The sequence below is a fragment of the Gymnoscopelus microlampas genome (genome assembly GCF_963454915.1).
Source record: "Gymnoscopelus microlampas genome assembly, chromosome: 7".
NCBI classification, from domain to species: Eukaryota; Metazoa; Chordata; class Actinopteri; order Myctophiformes; family Myctophidae; genus Gymnoscopelus; species Gymnoscopelus microlampas.
The window spans coordinates 13,803,826-13,827,177 of NC_139944.1; the positions used below are offsets into that span (position 1 = coordinate 13,803,826).

Sequence of the window (23,352 nt, forward strand, 5' to 3'; positions counted from 1 at the left end):
TCTTTTGCAGATAAATCTGATTTTAGATCAGCGTTGAGTGCATCTACATTTATACAGAATACTCACAATGACAATAAAAAGTGATATATACTACAATATACTTTTGATGCCACCTTCATTGGATACAACGTGTCATATTTCATGACTTCTTATGGTGACTTGAATGGGAGAACTTATTCAGCAGCTTCTTGTCCCTGTGAAAATAGGAATATTTAGTTAAATTTAAGAGTCCATTCAATTCTATCAGGGAGGGAGAGGAGAGGTGGTGGGTAGAACGAGGAGAAACACACAGGGCCAGGGCATAAATGACCTGGGAAGGGCTCACATGGCAGAGGCAGAGGCCAAGCTTGTGACACATTTACAACGACTAAGGTCGACCAAAGTAGAAATACACTTTTCATACTTTTTTAATGCAATCCATTGCATGAACTGCCTCCAAATCAGTCAATAACATGACTATGTGGAAATATCACATCACAGGTGTAAAGAAATGGGAGAAATTCAAGAGCAACATCAGGTTAAATGATGTCATTTGACCTGTAGCAAGATATTTCCATTAACCCATTAAGACCTGAGGCCGATTCTACAAATGCCTTTTAAATCCTAACAGTTTTCTGGAAAACCTATGTTGCAATATATCGTTGCTGTTGGGCAGAAACCGCTTATTTCCATATTCTAACTTTTTATGTTTTTTGGTAAATGAATACCCTACTTGATCATACTACTACGTCAGACAAAAGAACAAAAGTAGCAGATCCTCGAAACGCAGCGCGAAACGTGAAGCGGCGCGTTTTGAGCTTGTAGATCTGCTACTTTTGCCATCTTTGAATTTGAATCCTGAAAAGTCACAGTTTTGGACATATGGGGTTTCCACCCGACAGAGACGATGTAAATGCATGCTTGGTGTGAAATGTCTTATAATACAGGTAACCAGTACCAGTTGAAACCACTTAACTCGATTCTAAGAATAGAAAACCAGCAGAAGAGTTCTGGAACAATTCCTTTTAATTTAACAACATTAAAACATGTTCAGTTTCCAGTAGAAATGGCAGTCAGGCATAATCAATAACCAATAGTGATCACAGTGTTTCATCATGATATTATGGCCGTCAAGTTGGTCAACCTGGTTGGTGGAGCAGTGACGGCGACCAATCAGCTGTCAGTATCCATGGCGTCTGTGAAGTCCGACTCTGGCCGGCAGACTTCCTCTAGGGCCAGCTCTGACAGGAAACAGGAAGTAGAATAATGCTGAAGGTCAGATGGAAAGTAGTGGAGAAGTGAAATATAATGCACAATTTTAAATAGTTCATATTTTAAATTTGAACCTTTCTGAGATTATTTAAAATGGTAAATGGTGCATTTATATAGCGCTTTTATCCAAAGCGCTTTACATAGATTGTGCATTACATTCACACACATTCATACTGGTCGGTGGAAGCCATGCAAGGCACCAACCTGCTCATCGGGAGCAATTAGGGGTTCAGCGGCTCTCTCAAGGACACTTCAACACTAACTCTGGGGGAGCCCGGGATCGAACTGGGTACCTCGTGGTTCCCATCCGGCCGCTCTACCGGCCACTCTACCCCTGAGCCACTGACGCCCCATTTAGGAGCTCAGTTCTATATCAACTATCACAATATCGCAACACGACCATAGACTGTAAGAGGTCTATGGTCGGTCGTCTACAAGCCGTGTTTCGAGCTTATTGCTATTTTTGAATTTGAATGCTGAAAAGTAATAGTTTTGGACATATGAGGTTTCCACCCAACAGAGACGACAGTGTTTAAATAGTACCGTTAATCTCTCCATCAGTGTCAAGTAGTGTGTGTGTGTGTGTGTGTGTGTGTGTGTGTGTGTGTGTGTGTGTGTGTGTGTGTGTGTGTGTGTGTGTGTACCTTCGGTGTAGGTCAGGTCAGGCAGGGTCCTCAGGGTGTCTCGTAGAGCAGGGATGACCTGGTCGTAAATGTGCAGCATGGCTCGGACGCTCTCAGAGAAGCTGCCGTGGTTGAGCAGCAGCCAGTGGAGCAGAACCAGGGACTCCCGCAGCAAGTTCACCCCAGGAGAAGAGCCCCGCGCCCGGGGAACAGGCTGCCACCGCTCCCTCTGCCCTGGACAACAGAAACATTAGAACAGAATCAGGGCTGTTCACGATAACGGAATTTTACAGGTACTTGACGATTACTTGTCACACAAATAACTGTGATCAATGATTTAAGTGTGTTTTTTGGCATTGAACATTGGAACATGGGAATAAAATACCTTTCTGTTTGGCATTTAGGCTTCGTAAAGAAAAATGCCAGAGGGCAGATATGACAAATAACTTAAGTTATCTTTTTTGGATAAAACAAAAAGTATTTTGTTAAAAGGTTAAAGCACTATATTCTGATAGTAATCATTGCTATAGAGCAGTGGTAACCAACTTTTTCAAGCCCATGAGCACTTTTTATTCCAATGTGTGAGCAGAGATCTAACACTACAAATAATGTGCCAAAAAACACTTACTAAGACATTATCATTATCATATCATATTATTTACTTTAGAATTTCTGACAGGCAGTATGTGCATACATCCACACAAAGGTTAGTAGTCTAAATAAGAATAAACATAGATAGAAAAAACATAGATCGCCATTCAACGTGTAATCAATGCCAAAATATTAGGAAAACATTTATAAAAAAATGCCAAAATGCCACTATTTTGGTTGTTTTTTTAATTAAAAAAACGTTAAACTCACCGGGACATTAAATAAATTGATAGGCGTGTACACGTGCGTGCGTGCGTGCATGCGTGTGTGCGTGCGTGCGTATGCTTGTGTGTTACCTGATGTGTATGTGTGTTCGGGGGGCATCTCTGTGTCTCTGATCTCCAACCACTGACGGTGAAGAATGATAACTACAATCTGAACCACCTGGAGAGAGAGACATTCAGTTAGACTCTCTTTAGAGAGCGAGAGAGAGACTGGAAAGAGTGTGACATTTAGTTATACTGGAGAGAGAGCGAGATCTATCATTGGCTCAATGCTGGCAGCTGGAATGCTAGACGCGTGTGTGTGTGTGTGTGTGTGTGTGTGTGTGTGTGTGTGTGTGTGTGTGTGTGTGTGTGTGTGTGTGTGTGTGTGTGTGTGTCTCTTACCTTGGTGTAGCACAGACAGGTGTGTTTGAACACAGGCTGTGTGTGTGTGGTGTGAGTCAACAGTGTGTTGATCAGTCTGATCACCTGAAACAACAATAACATCATCATCATTATCAATACAATAAAAGGGTGGGGTGCGAGTCTGCGACGGTGTTGCAAGTGGCCAAATAATTGACAATACACTACGATTAAAATGATAACATTAATACATTAATATAAGCATTAATATAAATCTTGAAACATGTGTTATCATAGTTGTCATTGTGATACCAATAAATAATTGATCCAGGCCGGAACACAATTGATTGATTAATCATTCAAATAATCTCGACTCCTTTTTCCCCCCGGCATTTGAATTGTGTTACACCGCACATCCTCGGCCGAGACCAACTTGGGGTCGTGCGTGTGCTTACGTGCATGTGTGTGTGTGTGTGTGTGTGTGTGTGTGTGTGTGTGTGTGTGTGTGTGTGTGTGTGTGTGTGTGTGTGTGTGTGTGTGTGTGTGTGTGTGTGTGTGTTACCTGCAGGTCCAGTTCGGACCAGTGTGTGTATGCGCTGCGGTTGTCTGGTCGGGTTCTGATGTAGTCAAATAAGTTGAGAAACAAACAGGGATCTACAAAAAACACACACACAATCATTAAACTTCCGTTCGAAGCTCGAAATGCGATGCTCAGCGCATCGCTCAGCGCAACGCTCAGCGCTTCGCTCAGCGCCACCTTTCGAGCTTGTGGATCTGCTACTTTTGAAGCTTTTGTGTCATGCTGTAGTATGATCAAGTAGGTGAAGTAGGGAAAAAACACAAACAGTTAACATATGGAGATAAGAGGTTTCTACCCATCAGCGACAAAGTATAACTCAGGCTTACATATTAGTAGATTGCACTTCTATAAAGTAGAAGTACAATTAGTAGTAGTAGTAGGAGTAAAGGAGTAATGGAAGTAGTAGAAGAATAGGTATTGGGTGTACTGACCGTTCTGAGAGCACAGCTGTAGAGCCAGGTGTTCATGCTGGGCTACACACCTCAGAACACACACACACTCTGACACCGTCTGTACACAACTGTATTCTGACATGCACACTAACAACACACCACTGGACAACACACACTGCAACCTACACGCACGCACGCACACACACACACACACACAAACACACACACACACAAACAAGAGAGAGACAGATCAAATACTGTTATTATAGGAATAATATTTCTATACTTAAAGATAGGGAAGTGATGTTTTTGTTTAAAAAAAGAAAATGTTTTATTTTATTTTGTAAAGAAAAAAAAGAAAAAAGGTTTAAGCTCCATATTGTGATGGTAATCATTACTATAAAGTGTTTGTTCAGTAACAGGGGTCTCCACGTTTCTCCATCTCTTTAATAATCAGGACACACATTATATGTGTGTGTGTGTGTGTGTGTGTGTGTGTGTGTGTGTGTGTGTGTGTGTGTGTGTGTGTGTGTGTGTGTGTGTGTGTGTGTGTGTGTGTGTGTGTGTGTTGTATATACACAGTATATATATATTTATTTTCAGGTGGGTTACACATTTCTAGCCTGGCATGGCCAGACTAATATCACTGCGTAGATATTAGTCTGGAACTTCGGTGTGGAAGATTCATTTCATTCATGAAGGCGGTTACAAACAGATTTAAACGTTGCAGCAAAATAATTCCCACTTACAATAGTGGGCTCTGATTGGTCACCCACAACTCTGGGGTGAGCGAGATGTATTCAAACCGAGGAGTTACAGACCAATCAGTGGTTTTCAGGCTAACAAATTTTAGGAGAGAATCCAATTTGGCCAGCTTATTTATTTGTTTCATCGCTTCTAATTTCACTTGTTTATCCTGTAGGTGTAGGAGTTCTCTGTCCTGATTGGATGAAAATGTAATCCCAACCTCAACATTTATTTTCTGTTTATTTCTGTTTATTAAGGAGCTGAATAGACCGGGAGACCCGTTACTGAACAAACACTATATAGCAATGATTATTATGGGAATATAGAGCTATTCAACACTTCAAAAATATAAATATTGTTTATAGCAATGAGAGCTTACATACAGTAGATCTTATATACTACTGCAGGTGTTAATGCCTGCGTGAGCGTGTCTGCGTGAGTGTGTGTGTGTACCTGTGTGAGCTTGTGTGTGGAGTGCGTTCTGTCAGAACACACAGCGTTTTGACGGCGGTCTGGACCACAACTTGTCTTGGACCACAGCTGCCTGGGTTACACAGCCTCAACACGTACTGCAGCAAAGTATGCTGGGATTGTAGTCCTTCAGCTGGAGGGGTTGTAGTTTTTCTGTCTGTTGACATGTTAGCCTGAAGGTCAGAAAAACAAACATTCATGGTTTTCTGTGTTATGATTGATGAATGATTGAGGAAACCCTAGGCTGACTTTGTCGTTTTGTTATCCAGTTACACACACAATAAGGAAAGGACAGACATTCTACGCCATAGCATATGCCATAGACACACTGAGAGGGAAACTGGAATAAAAGAAGACATATCATAGGGAAGACATATCTTAGGTTTTCTGGTCTATTGTTTTTCGATGTGTTCACTATATCATTTTATTGAACTATCTAAAGAGCACATAAAACATATTTCTGACAGGGCAACTTTCTCTCTGGCAGATTCATCAGGTTTCCAGGCTAGACATACCAGTGAGGAACAGACTAAAGACATCACAAAACATGTGATGAATCTTCTTTTATTTTCATGAACCCATTATTTAACAATAACCCACTCGACTCTCATTGACTTCAATGCATTGCATCCAAATCTGCCAGCTGGAATCGCTGGACCGAGAAGGTGTCGTACTGAATCTGTCCTCTCCTTCTTCACATATCCTTGCACTGTGTTAAGAGCAAAGGATCATGGGTTAAGAGCAGCCATGTGGTTACCGTGTGTTGGTCAGTTTGTTCTTCCTGTTTGGACTCTGTAAGGACCGCCTCTACCACCTGGGGACAAAGTGTGGATGTCAAAGGTTAGCAGCATGTCAATCTGGAACCAATAGCAACAACTTACTGTAGATGCAACAGCGTACAGTAACTGTGCAGATTACAGTTGCTGCCCACAGCAGTAGTAGTATTAGTAGTAAGGAAGGATGATCATGTTGTCATTATCACCTCAGCACTATAAGACAGCAGTACATGGAGGACCCGGAGTGCCGCCAGGCCGTTCTCCTCCAGTCCAACACCTCCATGGTCCTCCAGTCCACAGGGGGCGTCCAACGACGAAAACCCAACACCCACACTGACCCCTGGCCCTGGACAGCTGAGAGAGAGAGACAGGGTACGAAACACAGACAGTTGGACAGCTGAGAGAGAGACAAGTGTAGGAGAGACAGACAGTATGACGGTTGAGTGGGAGACAGTGTAGGAGAGACAGACAGTATGACGGTTGAATGGGAGACAGTGTAGGAGAGAGACAACAGGACAGCTGAGACAGAGACAGTGTAGGAGAGACAGACAGTGAGAGCTTGAGGGAAGAGAGTGTAGTAGAGACAGACAGCAGGACAGCTGAGAGGGAGATGGTGTAGGAGAGACAGACAGTAGGACAGCTGAGAGGGAGACATTGTAGTAGAGACAGACAGTAGGACAGCTGAGAGGGAGACGGTGTAGGAGAGACAGACAGTAGGACAGCTGAGAGGGAGATGGTGTAGGAGAGACAGACAGTAGGACAGCTGAGAGGGAGATGGTGTAGGAGAGACAGACAGTAGGACAGCTGAGAGGGAGACGGTGTAGGAGAGACAGACAGTAGGACAGCTGAGAGGGAGATAGTGTAGGAGAGACAGACAGTAGGACAGCTGAGAGGGAGACATTGTAGTAGAGACAGACAGTAGGACAGCTGAGAGGGAGACGGTGTAGGAGAGACAGACAGTAGGACAGCTGAGAGGGAGACGGTGTAGGAGAGACAGACAGTAGGACAGCTGAGAGGGAGATGGTGTAGGAGAGACAGACAGTAGGACAGCTGAGAGGGAGATGGTGTAGGAGAGACAGACAGTAGGACAGCTGAGAGGGAGACATTGTAGTAGAGACAGACAGTAGGACAGCTGAGAGGGAGACGGTGTAGGAGAGACAGACAGTAGGACAGCTGAGAGGGAGATGGTGTAGGAGAGACAGACAGTAGGACAGCTGAGAGGGAGACGGTGTAGGAGAGACAGACAGTAGGACAGCTGAGAGGGAGACGGTGTAGGAGAGACAGACAGTAGGACAGCTGAGAGGGACATGGTGTAGGAGAGACATACCTCATCCTGGGACCAGAGCGTTTGTTGGTGCTGGAGCCAGTGGTGTCAGTGGGAGAGTCCAGAGCCTGGCAGAACACTGACAGATGGAAGTCCAACAGAGGCAGGAGATGAACTGCACCTGGACACAACCTGAAAACACACACTTAGATTAATACAGCATCACACTAAATCATTTTAACCACTTTAGCGATATTTTATATGTTGGCTATTAAGAAAATAGCAGATGTACAAGCTCACAGCGTGTTTTTTTTTTATCTTGAAAGTGTTGGAAATGTTTGAATTTGTTGTTAGGTAATTAACACTCCAGAAATTGTTATTGTCTCCGCCAGAGGTGGAGAGTATGTTTTCGTTCTTGTCCTTCCGTGTGTCCGTCCGTCTCAGCCAAGCTAACATTGGTCAAGCTTCACGTGACAATATGTTGTCACCAATGCTTTTGATTGGCTAGCGAGACGCATGACGAAATAAAATCCTATAAATAGGTGTGTCACTTCAAAAAATCATTCATATTTTTTGAAGTGAGCTTCCATCAGCCAAGCTAACATTGGTCAAGTGACACGTGACAATATGTAATATAAATAGGTAAGACAGGATTAATCAGGAACAGCACTGGCGGAGACCTGTGCTCCGAGGAGCACATTTTCTAGTTTTAAATTGTTTTATTATCTTTCATCTTTCACTAATATTGCATTCTTTCTACTTTTACTTTTTCTACTTTTATCAGATTACATCCGGAGGAAAAATCACAGCCACAGAAGAAGGGTCCAAGGCAGTTGTAGCTCAAACACACAGCGAACCTCCAAAGACTAAGCAATGAACTAGACATAAGACTGGGTTTAGAATAGATACACACAGACACTGATCCACTCAAAGTAATGACATGAGACGTAGCCAACAAGATGGTGGAATACAAGGCTGAAAAGGACCAGAAACGGCCACCAGAGGGCATCAAATTCCCAAAGCCATTCCACGAAGCTAAGATGAACTGGAATTTGAAAGAAGTAGGAACAAATTCAAGCATTATGTTCACACTGTAAAAGATGGATAGATGACTGACACACACACACACACACACACACACACACACACACACACACACACACACACACACACACACACACACACACACACACACACACACACACACACACACACACACACACACACACACACACACTTAAAGTTTGTAATAAAGACCTTACCTGTGTGGTTGTGTGGTGTGTATCTGGTTCATCATATGTAGACCACTGACAGCCAGCTGACACAGACGGCTGAACCCAGGTCTGCTGCTAGAGACCATGGACCTGTTAACACAATAACTTCATTTATACATTTATACTGACCCCAGGTCTGCTGCTAGAGACCATGGCCCTGTTAACATAATAACTCACTACATTTCCTATGTTACATCTACTGAAATATTCACACAATAATCTGAATAAACAAACTGTCAATTGCATTTTATCATCACCGTAGCCTGAATAAGTCATATTAAGCATAGCACAATTAAGATATGGAATATTCCAATTGTATTCACATTATTAACCTGTTACAGTATAATACACTATGTTAAGGCAGTGGTTCTCAACCTAATCAGGCTGTGACCCCCAAAAATAATCATATTTGAACTGGCGGCCACCCTGACAAGCACTTGGAATGCAGTTGAGGCATTCAATTTAGTTTGACTCGGTTCCACAGATAAATATTCTGAAAAGCAGATCTACAAGCTCTCAACGCCTCGCAATGAGCTTGTAGATTGTCTATTTTCGGCCTCTTTCTTATATTATTTGACAAATTGGCCGATGTTTTACCAGTTTTTAATAAACTGCTCAAAAAAAGTTCGGAAACTTAACTTCGGCCAATTATATCTCCCCTTTAATAATACCAATTGGTATTGTGTTTTATATCATTTTTATCGTTGATTAGTCACCTTTACAAGGAGGTACAGCTTGTAAGGATCGGGCATTCGTGGAATGAGCAACACAGCTAAAAGTGTGGGTAGCGCCTCCAAAAAATGTGCCAAAATCACCCAATATGCTTCTGTTGGTAATCGCTCTTGTTTTGAGCAACCTGCCAGCACACACCTGCTGAGAGGTGTGTGCCAGTAGTCACAGGTGTGTGACTGCCTCACAGGTGAGTGACTGGCACCTGAACATGGGTTCTGCAACTTTGTTGAGTTGGAGTGTGTATGCTCCAAGCAGCAACACTGCCCCCATGGAAAGATGCCACGTTTGTCCCTTCAGGATAAGGCCCGTGCAATAGGGCAAGTGAAGCTGATGTTCTGTTACGAAAATTACGCATTATTTGATGTCAGCCCTGGTACCATTTGCAGGCAGGTGTGTGCCAGTCACAGGTGTGACTGGCACCTGAGCATGGGTCCTGCAACTTTGACGTCTGTCTTTGGTTCCGTTGTGCAAATCTGGCCTGTAAATCTATGGTTCCTCAGTTAAGCAAGGGGTCTTGGGTTGTTGTCTTCCTTGTTGACTTCACCAGTCTCACAGAACTTGGTCCTAAGTTTGCAAATGGTACCTGGGCTGACACCAAATAATGCTGTCACTCTGATTCACTTGCCCTATTGCACAGGCCTCATCCTGAAGGGACAAACGTGGCATCTTTCCATGGGGCCAGTGTTGGTGCTTGGAGCATACACACTCCAACTTAACAAAGTTGCAAAACCCATGTTCAAGTGCCAGTCACTCACCTGTGAGGCAGTCACACACCTGTGACTACTGGCACACACCTCTCAGCAGGTGTGTGCTGGCAGGTTGCTCAAAACAAGAGCGATTACCAACAGAAGCATATTGGGTGATTTTGGCACATTTTTTGGAGGCGCTACCCACACGTTTAGCTGTGTAGCTCATTCCACGAATGCCCGATCCTTACAAGCTGTACCTCCTTGTAAAGGTGATGATATAAAATGATATAAAACACAATACCAATTGGTTTTATTAAAGTGGAGATATAATTGACCGAAGTTAAGTTTCCGAACTTTTTTTGAGCAGTTTAGTACAGTTGATTACTTTTGGTGTTTGGTCTTTTTTTCTGTCTTTTTTTTATGTATTAAAAAGGTATAAAAAGTCCTTAAATTGTCACATCACTGTCATCTGGGGACCCCCCCCCCCCCCCAAAAAAAACAATCATGTGGGGACCCTGTGTTAAGGTACAGTACATACGTGTTACGGTACAGTAGGTGCGTGTTGAGAGAGACAGGGCTGATAGACAACAGGTGACACAGACCAGGGTTCTGCTGCAGTAACAGACTCAGCAAAACAGAACCTATTAAAAAAAACAGAGGATCAGCATTTTTCTTATTTTTTGTGCTCATTATGCCCTAGTTGGACTAATTAAAGTATACAACTGTTCATCACAAAACCAGCAAAATATTGATACACGATAGTATAATTAAAATACAGTTAAAAAATGTAATACATCCGATGACAACATTAAAATGAAAAAAAGTATTACTGTGTTAACATCCAGTATTAGTAGTAGTAGTAGAGTAGTACTAGTAACATTAACAGCAGTACCAGTAATAGTAGCAGTAGTAGCAGCAGTAATAGTAGTAATAAAATGTATTGACCTTTGTGTTGGAGGTGAAGAGGCCTGGTGGAGCTCAGGAAGGGGTCAGGATGAACTTCCTGTCTGTCACTGGATTTAATACTGGGACTCAGTCTGTCTGCTGGAACACACACACAGTTTATTTTTTTTAACTTTCTAAGACGGTCTCATCGCAATGTGATCCCTTCCCACTTGCCCCCCCCCCCTTTTCTTCCTCCCCCTCCTCTTTGGGAACGATGTACGGAAACAAATTTCACCCACTTTTTTACTCTGTAAACATGTGATGTGACAATAAACCTGATTCTGACCCGTTGTGAGCTTATTGATCAGCTATTTTGCCATTTCTGAAAGAATGCTATCACCTACATTGACATTGGAAGCCAGGTAGAAAGTGGTCAGTTTTATAAATAGTGAACCAATGAAAAGTATTAACAAGAGGTTGTGACTAAATAACTACATTAGATCCATGTTCGTTTCTTTTTCTATTTTCAACGGTTTGAACATACAAGGTTTCCACCCAACAGCATCAAAATTATAAGTAGAAGACGCCAGTGATTGAGAATTGTCTGTCATAATAGAAACGTGAAGGAAACCCACCATCACAGAACATCATGCGTTCTGGACGGCTGTGGGTTAATATAACCCTCCGTAGTGGAAAAGAGCCATAGTTCTGGTTCAGGTTGTATTTGGTTCTAGTTCTAGTTCTGTTCCTTTGTGGTTCTGGTGGGCAACACCAGTGGTTATAGCATCATTCACAATAATTTTAACCACTTTATCCATTTATTAAAACAATATAAACAATATTATGGACATTTCTGATCATTTGATAACATAAATCTTCTCTTCTGGGGGTCTTCCTGGCACAAAACCTTTTCAGATGGGGGACCTCAGGGCAAATACATATCAGTTTGGGGGGGGTCCTCGACATGAGAACACCACACCTACCCTGGTGGGTTTTGGGGGGTTTGCTAGGTGTGGTTCTGGAGGGCAGCTGAGCTCCAAACATCTCCTTGGTGATGAACGCTCTTCCTGTTGGAGAGGCCGAGCTGCTGCCACCGCTGCTCCCAGGGTGCACCTGGGCGACGGCGCTATGCATTCTGGGACTTGGGAGGGAGGAAGAAAGAGCAATGACAGTTCTTATACTTAGAAGAGGAATTACAGTAGTAAGTAGTAGTAGTCTTGTGTAGCCAGATGGTCAGAGATCTCCTCTTACTGACACATCTACATTTAATGAATGGTCTACAACTGAGTGGAAACAATTTGAAGGGAAAAAAGAAGGAGGAAAAAGAACAGCATCGCAGAACCAGAAGGACTTTAGGGGCGGTCCTTCACACTGGGAGGGTGACATGATTGGTTTTCAAGCAGTAGGTGTAGGTTTGTTAGCGGAAGTACTGCTGTGATAGGGGCAGAGACATGGGACGCTCAAATCAGAGCAGGAAAAGGCCCTGGATGGCATCTACACAAGAATGCTACCAATGGCACTTGATGTCACATGGGCGGACCACATCAGAAACATGGACCTCAACGGAGGCCTCCCTCCGTAGAGGTAACGGACAAGGTCACGGACATGGTCAGGGAGAGAAGGATGAGGGTGGCTGGACACTGTGTCAGGCACCCGGAACAGTCTAACTGGAGCATCTCAACTGTTTAAGGCCGTACAGTGAATTTAGATTAGACATATCAGTAGGTGGAGATCTCGTTCGTCTGGCTACACAAGACTATAGTAATGGTATAGTAGTAGTAACCTTTGTAATGGAGACGCTGTTGTCTTACTGTGGAGTTTGGTTTTCATCTCAATCATTTCTGCTTCTTTAAACTGAAGCTCAGACTGCAGGGACTGAACCTGAACAACACAAACAATCAAAGTAAATGTTATTCCACCTGTGTTACTAAAACAACATTATGAAACACTACATTAAAACATTGATTTTCTAAATGTTGTGCCCAAGGCACACCGATGGACACAATCTCAAGGCACAGCTGTATTCATACTACTGAAAATAGCAGATCAACAAGCTCATGACCTGCAGCCATGTGATGTGTTGTGAGCTTGTAGATCTGCTAGATTTTTGAAAAGTTGTGGGGGAAAAAAAACACTTAACATACAATTTACATTTAACCCATTTAGACCTGAGGCCGATTCTAAAAAACTACAAAACTACTACAACATTTGTTTTTTAAATTATGTTGCTATATAAAGGGGTTCCCAAAAAGGGGTTCCCGTCTTGAAAGGTATAGTTACAAATAGGGGTTCCCGCCCAAAATGGGTTAACATCTATGATGACATGTCCAAAATAGGGACACCAGGTGTAAGGCGGTTAAAGTCTTGGGTATATAATTTACCTCTGTATTGGGAAATGAGTGTGCACAAAGTACTGATATAGTAAATTCATAACTTGTAGTATATATTGCAATGAGTGGTTGTTACAAAATCCCAAGGTACACCTGGACTTGTGTGTGTCATGACCGAAAGAATAAAGAATTTTCTCAGACAGATGGCTGGCCTCTCTCCCTTAGAAATAGGGTGAGGATTTCAGTCATCCACCAGACACTGGAAAGGAGCCAGCTACGGTGGTTCCGGAATATAGTAAAGGATGCCTCCTAGGCGTCTCCCTCGGGAGGTCCTTGGTGCACGTCCCACTGAGAGGAGACCCCCTGGCAGACCAAGGACCAGCTGGGGGGATTATATCTCCACATTAGCCTTGGAACGCCTCAGGATCCCCCAGGAGGATGTGGCTAATGTTGCTTGGGACAGGGAAGTGTGGAGCTCTCTGCTGGAACTGTTGCCCCCGCGACCCGATTCTGGATAAGCGGTTAACCCATCTGTTATTTTTGAACATTTTGGAAAAATCTTGAAAGTGTGAGAACTACTGATTTAGAAGGCATGAGAACTACTGATTTAGAATGCATTCGTAGAATCGGCCTCAGGTCTTACAGATGGATGGATGGATGCATTAGATTAGAAGACAGACAGACAGACATGTGTCCGTCTCCTTACCTTCCTGGCCAGCTCAGCCTCTCTGTTGCTCTGCTGTGTCTGTTTGTCGGTCTCCAGACGGACCAGAGACTGGATGTGTGTGTCCTTCTCCTGTTGGACGCTCTTCAGGGAGTCTCGCAACACACGGATCTCCCCGTTCCTCACCACTATGTCCTCCTCCACCTCCTTCAGCTGCGCACACACGCACACACGCACACACACACACTTTGGTCTTGTGTACTTGTGTAGCTTTACCATTGAGATAGTAAGACAGACAAGATATTCATTGTTTCCACAATAAGACAGGACATCACTTCATTCTCTAGGTATATAGACTAACTTAAAATGAAACTAAGGGCCAGTCCACACCAATGCAACCACTATCCCCAAATGGCACCGGTCTGCAACTGGTCAGTCCAGACTGCTGCAACGGTCTCTAAAGCGGTTGCATTGGTGTGGAATGGCCTTAACTTGACACTATCAGGAAGAAATCAACAGAGTGAATCCACGTTATCAGTCTGGCCAATGCCAGGCTAGCTCTACTTCCCCAGATGAACAACATTCCATCTTTTACACCTGACATGCATGTCTCTCTCATACAGTGTTGGGTGTTGTTTGTACCTTTCTCTTCAGTTCATTGTGTTGATCCTCCAACAGGGTGAAGTACTGTTGTCTGTCTGAGCTCCCTGCAAAACAACACATTGTTAAGCACTTAGACCCCATCTACGTAGATGAGCAGATTCCCTAGGGCAGTGGTTTCCACACGTTTTAGCTCGAGAGACCCAAAAAAGAAATTTGATGTCTCCCTGTGACCCAAACTAGTGAAAATAGCAGATATACGACTTTGTAGATCTGCTATTTTCATTACTTTTATTTATGGCATTTCTTTGATTTTGGGGGTCCTTGACTTTAAAGGGTTTGAAAACCACTGAATTATACCATATCCTGTATGTACATCACTGACTCTATTCGACATACCAGCGTTCTCTCTGCCATTCTCTCTGCTCTGATTGGCTTTAGCGCCGGCCAATGGCAGCCTCTGGTCTCTGGGGGGTCTGAAAGCCTGGACCCTATCGTTGGCGACGGGGGGAGCGGCCTGCGAGGCGATGACGTCGATCTCGTCTAGGTCGTCCTGGGTGAAGTCGTCATCGTCACCAAACGGGTCGACAACTGCTGCTGCCGAGGTCACTTCGTGGTTGAGGCCCCGAGGGCGCTTGGCGGGGGGGTAGCTCATGGTGGGTGGGGGGATCGGGGTCAGACAGGAGGAGGATCTGAGGTGAAGAGGAGCAGAGAGGAAAATTAGGGATTGTTGGATCTCAAAGTGGGGTCCGGGGTCCCCCAGGGATCCTTGTGGGGGGTGGGTTCCAGGGGATCCCCAGCAAAATTATTTAATATGGCATCACAATCATTTGAACCACTTTCACCATTTATACTTTGGCTATTCAAAACAGCAGATGTACAAGCTCAGAGCACGTCTGATAAGAGATGGGCAATATATCACGATATTTTATTTCCCAATACTGTATCGATACTCCAGGCCGTAGTATCGCGATACTTTTGGAGAAAATAAACTGTGTTCCCATGCGTAGAAACCAATGATAGAAGTTTGGTCAACTCAGTTTAATGGAAATCAGCTCTCTCTTTTGAGATATGTACAAATACATGGTCATGTACTATAATGCATTTTAACATCAATGAACCAAGACACACACAGCCACATCATGGAAATAAGATAATTAACCTGATGAGCGATGACTGATTGTGTGGTGATTGATCCTGTCTGTGTGCATCGATGTACAACAGGTGTGTGCAGTGAGTGACACCCACCAGGCCAGGTGTGAGTCGCATAAATCAGTCATCACCCACCCTAGTGACCCCACACACACACCATCATGCTGTACTCTTCATCATCTTGTTTTATCCTCATTTTATGGTTTGAATTAGGAGATTTTCCAACTTTTCCATGCGTTTGACTTTCATTATGCCAACACACACACACACACACACACACACACACACACACACACACACACACGTACGTGTAAGAAGTACTCAGATATTGTAAAAGTAGCAATAAGACAATATAAAAATGCACTGTTACAAGTAAAATGCCTGTGTTCAAAATATCACTTGAGTGATAAAAGTATTGGCATTAAAGTACCAAGAGTAAAAGTACTAAAATGTTTGAAAATAGCAGATCTACAAGCTTGTAGATCGGCTACTTTCAAATAGCCTATGTATAAAATATGGCTAAAGTGGTTAATGTATGTTTTATAATTAACACACACACACACACACACACACACACACACACACACACACACACACACACACACACACACACACACACACACACACACACACACACACACACACACACACACACACACACACACAGTTCAAAGCTAGCAAAGTGCGAGTGCGTCGTCAAGGGACACCTAGCGACAACAGCCAGCTAACTGGTCTAGTTTACAGTGTTTAACGAGCTGCTAGAGTCTGTACTCTCATTCAACAAACAATAACTGCTTCCTCTCCGTGTACATAAACACATATGTACAATGAATAAATCACACATGTATCATTAAAATAGAAAGCATCAGTGATGGACGGTTCGTCTCCATTACAGCTTAAGAGCAAACTGACCCAAAAATACAACAGTGTGTTAATGTAATATAGAAGTATATAAAATAACACTCTGACCTGTTTAACGTGAAGTTCCTGGACACACTGCCCGCTCCCCCCGGCTCCTCCTCCACCACTGACCGTACAGCCAATCAGAGACACGCTCCTCCCAACTTCTCCTCCCCCACTGACCGTACAGCCAATCAGAGACGCGGATGCTCTCACGCACCGACCAATTAGAGATGTCGTACGGCGAGCCAAGGAGGACAAAACTCAGTTCACACAGCATAAGGTTTACAAACAGATGGTTGGTTACACTAGCCCAGTCAGTGGTTCCCAAACTTTTTAGCTCAAGACCCAAAAGAGAAATTAGACGTTTACCCGGGACCCAAACTAGTGAAAATAGCTGATCTACAAGCTCTCAACGCATCGCTTCGTGCCACGTTGTGAGCTTGTAGATCTATTTTCACTACATTTGTTTTCTAAGTTATGGAATTTCTTTCATGAAAAAATGTGCATGTTTGGATCTTTTTTTTCATATTTTGAAATTTACTCTTACCCATAATAATGTGCCATGGGTCCCGACCCACTGTTTGGGAAACAGTGCACTAGACTACAGAGTGACACACCACTCATTAGAACTATATTCATGCATTATATTCACTTCCACTGGTGATGGATTTAGCCATGGTTCACACAAGCGTCATGTGAACCATGGCTGACAGTGATGTTTCAGGGCAAGTGATGGATTATACTTTATGCATGTATTCATGGAATAGCCTGTACATCGCGTTAACTCAACGCGTTAACTTAAGTCTGAGTGTGGATATCTAGTGTCAGCATTTATTTAATCATTAATTTATTATCATTAGTTTAGCATCTATCTAAAAATTAAAAAAAATGTGAGTATGCTACTTTTTACACCACACACACAGACCAAGTACTACAGTGCAACTCAGGTCTATTTTATTAAAGGACCACTGCACCCATTTCCAACCCATATAATTGGTCCTCCTCACTAATGCTCATTATAATAAGATGGTCCCATTTCTGTCTGTGTCTCAGAGGAGGGTTGTGGACAGTTCAGAAACCTGCCTACCATGCAGTGACATCATCAGGTTTGGTGATTTCAATAACAACAGGGGTTGACTCTGAGGTCTCAGAGGCACTTGCCCGTCGGGCAAGTACAGGTCATGTTCTACTTGCCCAAAGGTCATGCCCACTTGCCCGAAAAGTAAATCGTCCATTATAAAATGATAGGTAAACTTTGAATTACCGTTCAATTTAACACTTATTTTTTACTTTCTGGGGCTGTGCGATAGAAAATGTCATGTCATTTTTTATGCCAAATACCTACATAGCTATGAAAATGACTATGGGCTCACACTTGTTATTTTATAAATGTAAGTGTAGCGACAGTGAAAACAGCACATTATAGGTAAACAGTGCTCTTATTTTACATTCCACAGATCAGAAGACAGAGCTCTGGCCACGTTCAGGTGTTTAGACAGAAATCGCTTGTTGTGTTTATAGACGGTTACGTCCCTCTCAAACGAGCACTTGCCCGGTCGCGCAACCTGAAAGCAAACTCCACCTGCCCGCAAGTTTTATTTACCTGTCAGGGGCAGGTGGGCAACCCTTAGTGTCAATGCCTGAACAAGATTTAATGAATGCAAGAACAATGGCTTCTATTTCAGCATGCTCAGGAAGAGGAAAGGCTGTATTTTCAATTAGCTTGTATTCCACCATCAATGGGACCATCATTAAAATGAGCATTAGTGAGGACCAATTATATTGAACTGTCCAGTCCACAGCCCTCCTCTGAGACGCAGAGCAAGTAGACAGAAATGGGACCATCTTAAAATGAGCATGAGTGAGGACCAATTATAATAGATAAAGTTAAAAATGGGTGAAGTGCTCCTTTAAGTATTGAGGTCCTATAAGTAGTTAAGTGGCAGCCTTGAAAAAGCATCTGTTCACCAAGGCCTTGGTCATTCATTTTGCTTAAAAACACACCTTGCTAATTGTTTTTTATGAGACATTTTATTACAAAAAATCATTTTCATTTGCTAAGCTGAAAGAGAACAGTTAAAACTACACACAATGATCCTTCTACCTGCCACAGGCTGAGGAACATTACAGGAAATATTGCATTCAGTGACAATTATATGACAACTATGCTCTTGGTGTAGAGCAGTATTTCTCAAATGGGGGTATGAGTGCCCCTAGGGGTTTACAGAGGTACTATATGGGCTAAATGAAAGAAAGTGGAACATGAAAGAATTTATTGTAATGATTACCGCTATGTTTAATGATAAAACATTGAAACACATGTGAACTTACTGATCTATAAAGTGATGAAGCAAATTAAATCAAAAACTTGATTTAGCACAACTAAATCTGCTCAGGAGCCACTAATTGCAACTCTTTCACTCCGTTTCTTATATGTAATGTCATATTCTATAAAAGGTGGGTTGCCATTATCATTTCAGACCTCTGCAGTGGTGGGTTAGTGTTAGCATGGTCAACTCACTCTCAACTGACAATATACTATATCTTTCTGTTTTCTCTCCTATCGTAAAGTGTTAAGTAGTATTAATGGCCGTAATAATATGTTGCTTGTATAACCACCAACCGACCGTTTACAGTGGACAGTGTTTATCCCTCGTTGTGAATATGCTGGTGTTTGTTCAGGCGACCTCACTGATTGAAACAGCTTTTACACTGATTACACGTTGTAAGGTTTTTCTCCAGCGTGGAAAACCTGATGTCTCTTCAAATTGCGTAACTCACTGAAACCTTTGTCACACAGTTTACAATGGAAAGGTTTTTCTCCAGTGTGGATACGCTTGTGTGTCTTCAGGTGACTTGACCGACTGAAAGTCTTGTCACACAGTTTACTGTGGAAAGGTTTTTCTCCAGTGTGGATAACCTGGTGTGTCTTCAGGTGACTTGACCGACTGAAAGTCTTGTCACACAGTTTACAGTGGAAAGGTTTTTCTCCAGTGTGGATACGCTTGTGTGTCTTCAGGTTACTTGACCGACTGAAAGTCTTGTCACACAGCTTACAGTGGAAAGGTTTTTCTCCAGTGTGGACAACCTGGTGTGTCTTCAGGTGACTTGACAGACTGAAAGTCTTGTCACACAGTTTACAGTGGAAAGGTTTTTCTCCAGTGTGGATGTAATGGTGTCTCTTCAGATCACATAACTGACTGAAACTTTTGTCACATTGATTACAGTGGAAAAGCTTTTCTCCAGTGTGAATAATATACTGGTGTCTCTTCAGGTGACCACGCTTACTGAAACTCTTGTCACACAGTTTACATGTGTGAGTTGTCTTTCCTGTATAAGGCGGTTGATGTGTTTTTACATCTGCTGCTTGAGTTGTAGTCTTGGTAAACTGTTTCTGACTGTAAGGTCTTGGTCTGTTTGTGTCTCCCTGTTTCTGACTGGTTACAGAGCTGCTTATTGGCTGACAGGAGGCTACGAAGGGGATCTGTCCATTCCTCACCATTTGCCAGTAGAAGTCGTTGTGGCTCCTCTTGATGTGTTTATGGAGGAAGAGCTGAGACGTGAAGGCGTAAGGACACTCTGAGTCTGAACAAGAGAAGACCTGAGTCTGAGAAGACTTGGACCTCACTCCTGAGAGAGAGAGAGAGAGAGAGAGAGAGAGAGAGAGAGAGGAGACAGACAGACAGACAGAGGAATAGGAAGAGAGCAGAAAGAGAGAAGAGGGGGATACAATCAGTTCAGCTGAATGTAACTCCTCATTCTCACATCTTTTCTTTATTGCTTGGTCCACTTCAACCCTCTAAAGTGCAGACCAGTTTTTGTTGCATGAAAATGTGTGTGTGTGTGTGTGTGTGTGTGTGTGTGTGTGTGTGTGTGTGTGTGTGTGTGTGTGTGTGTGTGTGTGTGTGTGTGTGTGTGTGTGTGTGTGTGTGTGTGTGTGTGTGTGTGTGTGTGTGTGTGTGTGTGTGTGTGTGTGTGTGTGTGTGTGTACATTTATACATGCATCCATTCTGACAGACAGACAGACAGACAGACAGACAGACAGACAGACAGACAGACAGACAGACAGACAGACAGACAGACAGACAGACAGACAATCAATCTGCAGATTAGACTGATCCATTCCTAGATACACTACTCAAACACACAAGTTACATGTTACCTACCTGTAGCAGAGCTCTTGTTGTCCCACAGCTCATCAAAGATGATTCCCAGCTCTTTGCCATACTCGTCTCCGTACCACACCAGCAGCTCTTCTCCTCTGGCCACAGGACGACAGCAACGATACAAGACCCCTCCTTTATGCTGGAACGCTATCAGGTTCTGTTCTGTTTCATTACGGGCACAGTTCACATACCTGCCCCATGCAAACACACGCGCACACGCATGCGCGCACACACATTCGCGCGCGCGCACACACACACACACACACACACACACACACACACACACACACACACACACACACACACACACACACACACACACACACTGTCAGTATCAGCCTGCCAATCATTATAGACAGATTATATAACTGACAGAGAACTATTCTTGTGACCCATTTATTTATGTCTCTACAAAATATATAACATCTAGTCTATACTGTATATCATACATGTATTGTATTCAGACCACAAGTGGTTTAGTCAGAGTGGTCACATGTCAGTGTATTTTCCTGTATCTTTACGTGGATCAGCATCTATTCATTCACCTTCCTGACACACATCTGAATGGGAAACAGAAGGTCCCCAGTTAGCATCCCGGCCCTGGTCTATGTGGAGAAGTGTCCCTGAGCAAGGCACCTACTGTAAGTGCTGTACTAATAGCGTTCACTGTTCTAATAGTTAGGATGAGTAAATGCAGAGGATACATTTCACATATGTGCAAATATACAGTGAGGAATGAAACACACACCGTTGGAATAACAGTTGGAATAACGTATTCTATACCACACGTTACGGGAAACTCCCCCCTGTCAGATGATGAGAATGCATGAGCTCAGTTCGGGGCTCTCCCCAGGCTGGCAGAGGGAGAGTAGCGCCCGGGATTACAAGCTTATATTGGCACTGGCTAAAATGGGTTACAAAACCGTGGGATAAAACATTTAAAATCTAATTATTGCCTTAGGAATGCGACAAAAACTAAAGAATCTCCATGAATTCAAGGCTTTGTGGGGTGTGTAGTTGATAGCAACTAATTATTTTTTGGATGAACTATCCCTTAAAGAATGCTGAGGGAATGGCAGGTGGTTTCTTTCCATATCCAAGCAGAGACCTTGAGCTTATGTTCTATGAAGGAGCTCGCTTTTGGCCTAAATTTATAGTTATACCGTAGAGACAGACAGGAAACAGGGAGAAAGAGATGGGGAGAGACATGCAGCAAAGCTTGTCGGGAACGGGACTCGAACCCGCGATGCGTTGTCAGGCAACATTCAAGGATGTGGCCTTGAATGTTGATTACATTGGCATATAAGACAGTCTGTTGCATGTTCCAGTTCTTAAAATCCAAACCCTGTCGAAACGTTGGTTTCTTTTTAAATACACTTTTGCATCATGGCTGAGAGCTGTGCAGCCTCATCCTTTTTCAATACAGAAGATCGGCTATTTTCAAATAGCCTAAGTATGCATAGGGCTGAAGTGGTTAATGCATGTTTTGTAACAATAATCAAAATCTTCAAAGTAACTAGTAACTAAAGTCGTCAAATAATTGAAGTGGAGTAAAAGTACAATATTTGCCTTTGAGATGTAGTGGAGTAGAAGTACTGCAAACTGGAAATACTCCAGTAAAGTAAAACACCTCAAACTTTTACTTAAGTACAGTACTTGAGTAAATGTACTTAGTCACTTTTCACCACTGATATGTGTACGTACTGTATCTACATATTGATATGTGTATAGGTTTAAAAGGTGAATACTTTCTTATGTGGGAAAAGTTGAATGATTTTAAAAAGGTGCTTCATGAGAAAATGCTGTCCCACCTCATCCAGTTGGACCGAGTCTCATCCTTGGCATCAATGTAGAGATAACGGCTTCTCTTCCTCCGGATCTAAAGAAAAACAAAGACATTTATGTTTAATAAGTATCTTATTATACTGGCATGACAAAAAAACTAAAAAGATTTCTCCATATTAACCTACAGTATATATACTGATAACAATGCCTATCTTTATGCTGTAGGACATATCATTATGTCTACCATAATGTACACACTGAGCAGTGACTTATAAATCTGATCAGAATAATTAATATTTAGTTTCCATTTCAATGTTTTGCCCCACTATCAGACTGGTTAACTAACTAAAACTAAACACAACAAGCAAATGAAAATAAAAACAGTTTAGTTAATGAAAACGAGGCTTTACAAAAAATGATAACTAACTGAAAATGTATTTTGAATAGAGAAAATATGTCCTTAGTTCTAGTCTTTGTCATTATCCATTAGCCTATGTTTCTTAAAAAAGTAGCGAAAAGAACCGATCTACAACACAATTTTTGCAAATTTTCTGAGCTTTTTGTAGCCCGAAATACAAAACATTTTCAGTTCATTGGGTTCAGTGGCCAAATACATATGAATTTTGGGGGACCTTGACATGAAAAGGTAATTTGAGAGTTGCTGGTCTAGCGCCAACATTAGGCAACAATTTCACATGCACACACACACACTGACCACCCAGGAGTATCCACTCTTCACAGCTTCCTCTCTGACTGTCTTGACTCCTTCATACTGCCCAAAGTGAGTCCCAGCATCAAGCTGAGAGCTTCCAGAGAAAAACACTCCTTGACCTGCGTTTGGAATGCCTGAC

At 42.7% G+C, this 23,352-nt stretch overlaps 1 protein-coding gene across 2 annotated transcripts; it reads right to left on the reverse strand.

Moving 5' to 3' along the window:
* Positions 1-996: 996 nt before the first annotated feature.
* On the reverse strand, positions 997-16,651 carry atrip (ATR interacting protein). 2 transcript variants are annotated; one of them, XM_084062609.1, is made up of 19 exons: positions 16,617-16,651; positions 14,895-15,187; positions 14,538-14,602; positions 13,938-14,108; positions 12,685-12,782; positions 11,885-12,042; positions 10,962-11,057; positions 10,555-10,657; positions 8,584-8,685; positions 7,385-7,513; positions 6,264-6,411; positions 6,039-6,095; positions 5,264-5,454; positions 4,103-4,245; positions 3,654-3,745; positions 3,134-3,217; positions 2,822-2,909; positions 1,896-2,108; positions 997-1,220 (listed from the first exon to the last, which is right to left on the reverse strand). In XM_084062609.1, the coding sequence occupies exons 2-19, from the start codon at positions 15,148-15,150 to the stop codon at positions 1,153-1,155; spliced, it is 2,262 nt and encodes a 753-aa protein (XP_083918735.1). In that variant the 5' UTR covers positions 15,151-15,187; positions 16,617-16,651; the 3' UTR covers positions 997-1,152. The 2 variants fall into 2 exon arrangements, with proteins under 2 accessions (XP_083918735.1, XP_083918734.1); XM_084062608.1 differs by having other exon boundaries at positions 10,962-11,060.
* Between the last annotated feature and the right edge of the window lie 6,701 nt (positions 16,652-23,352).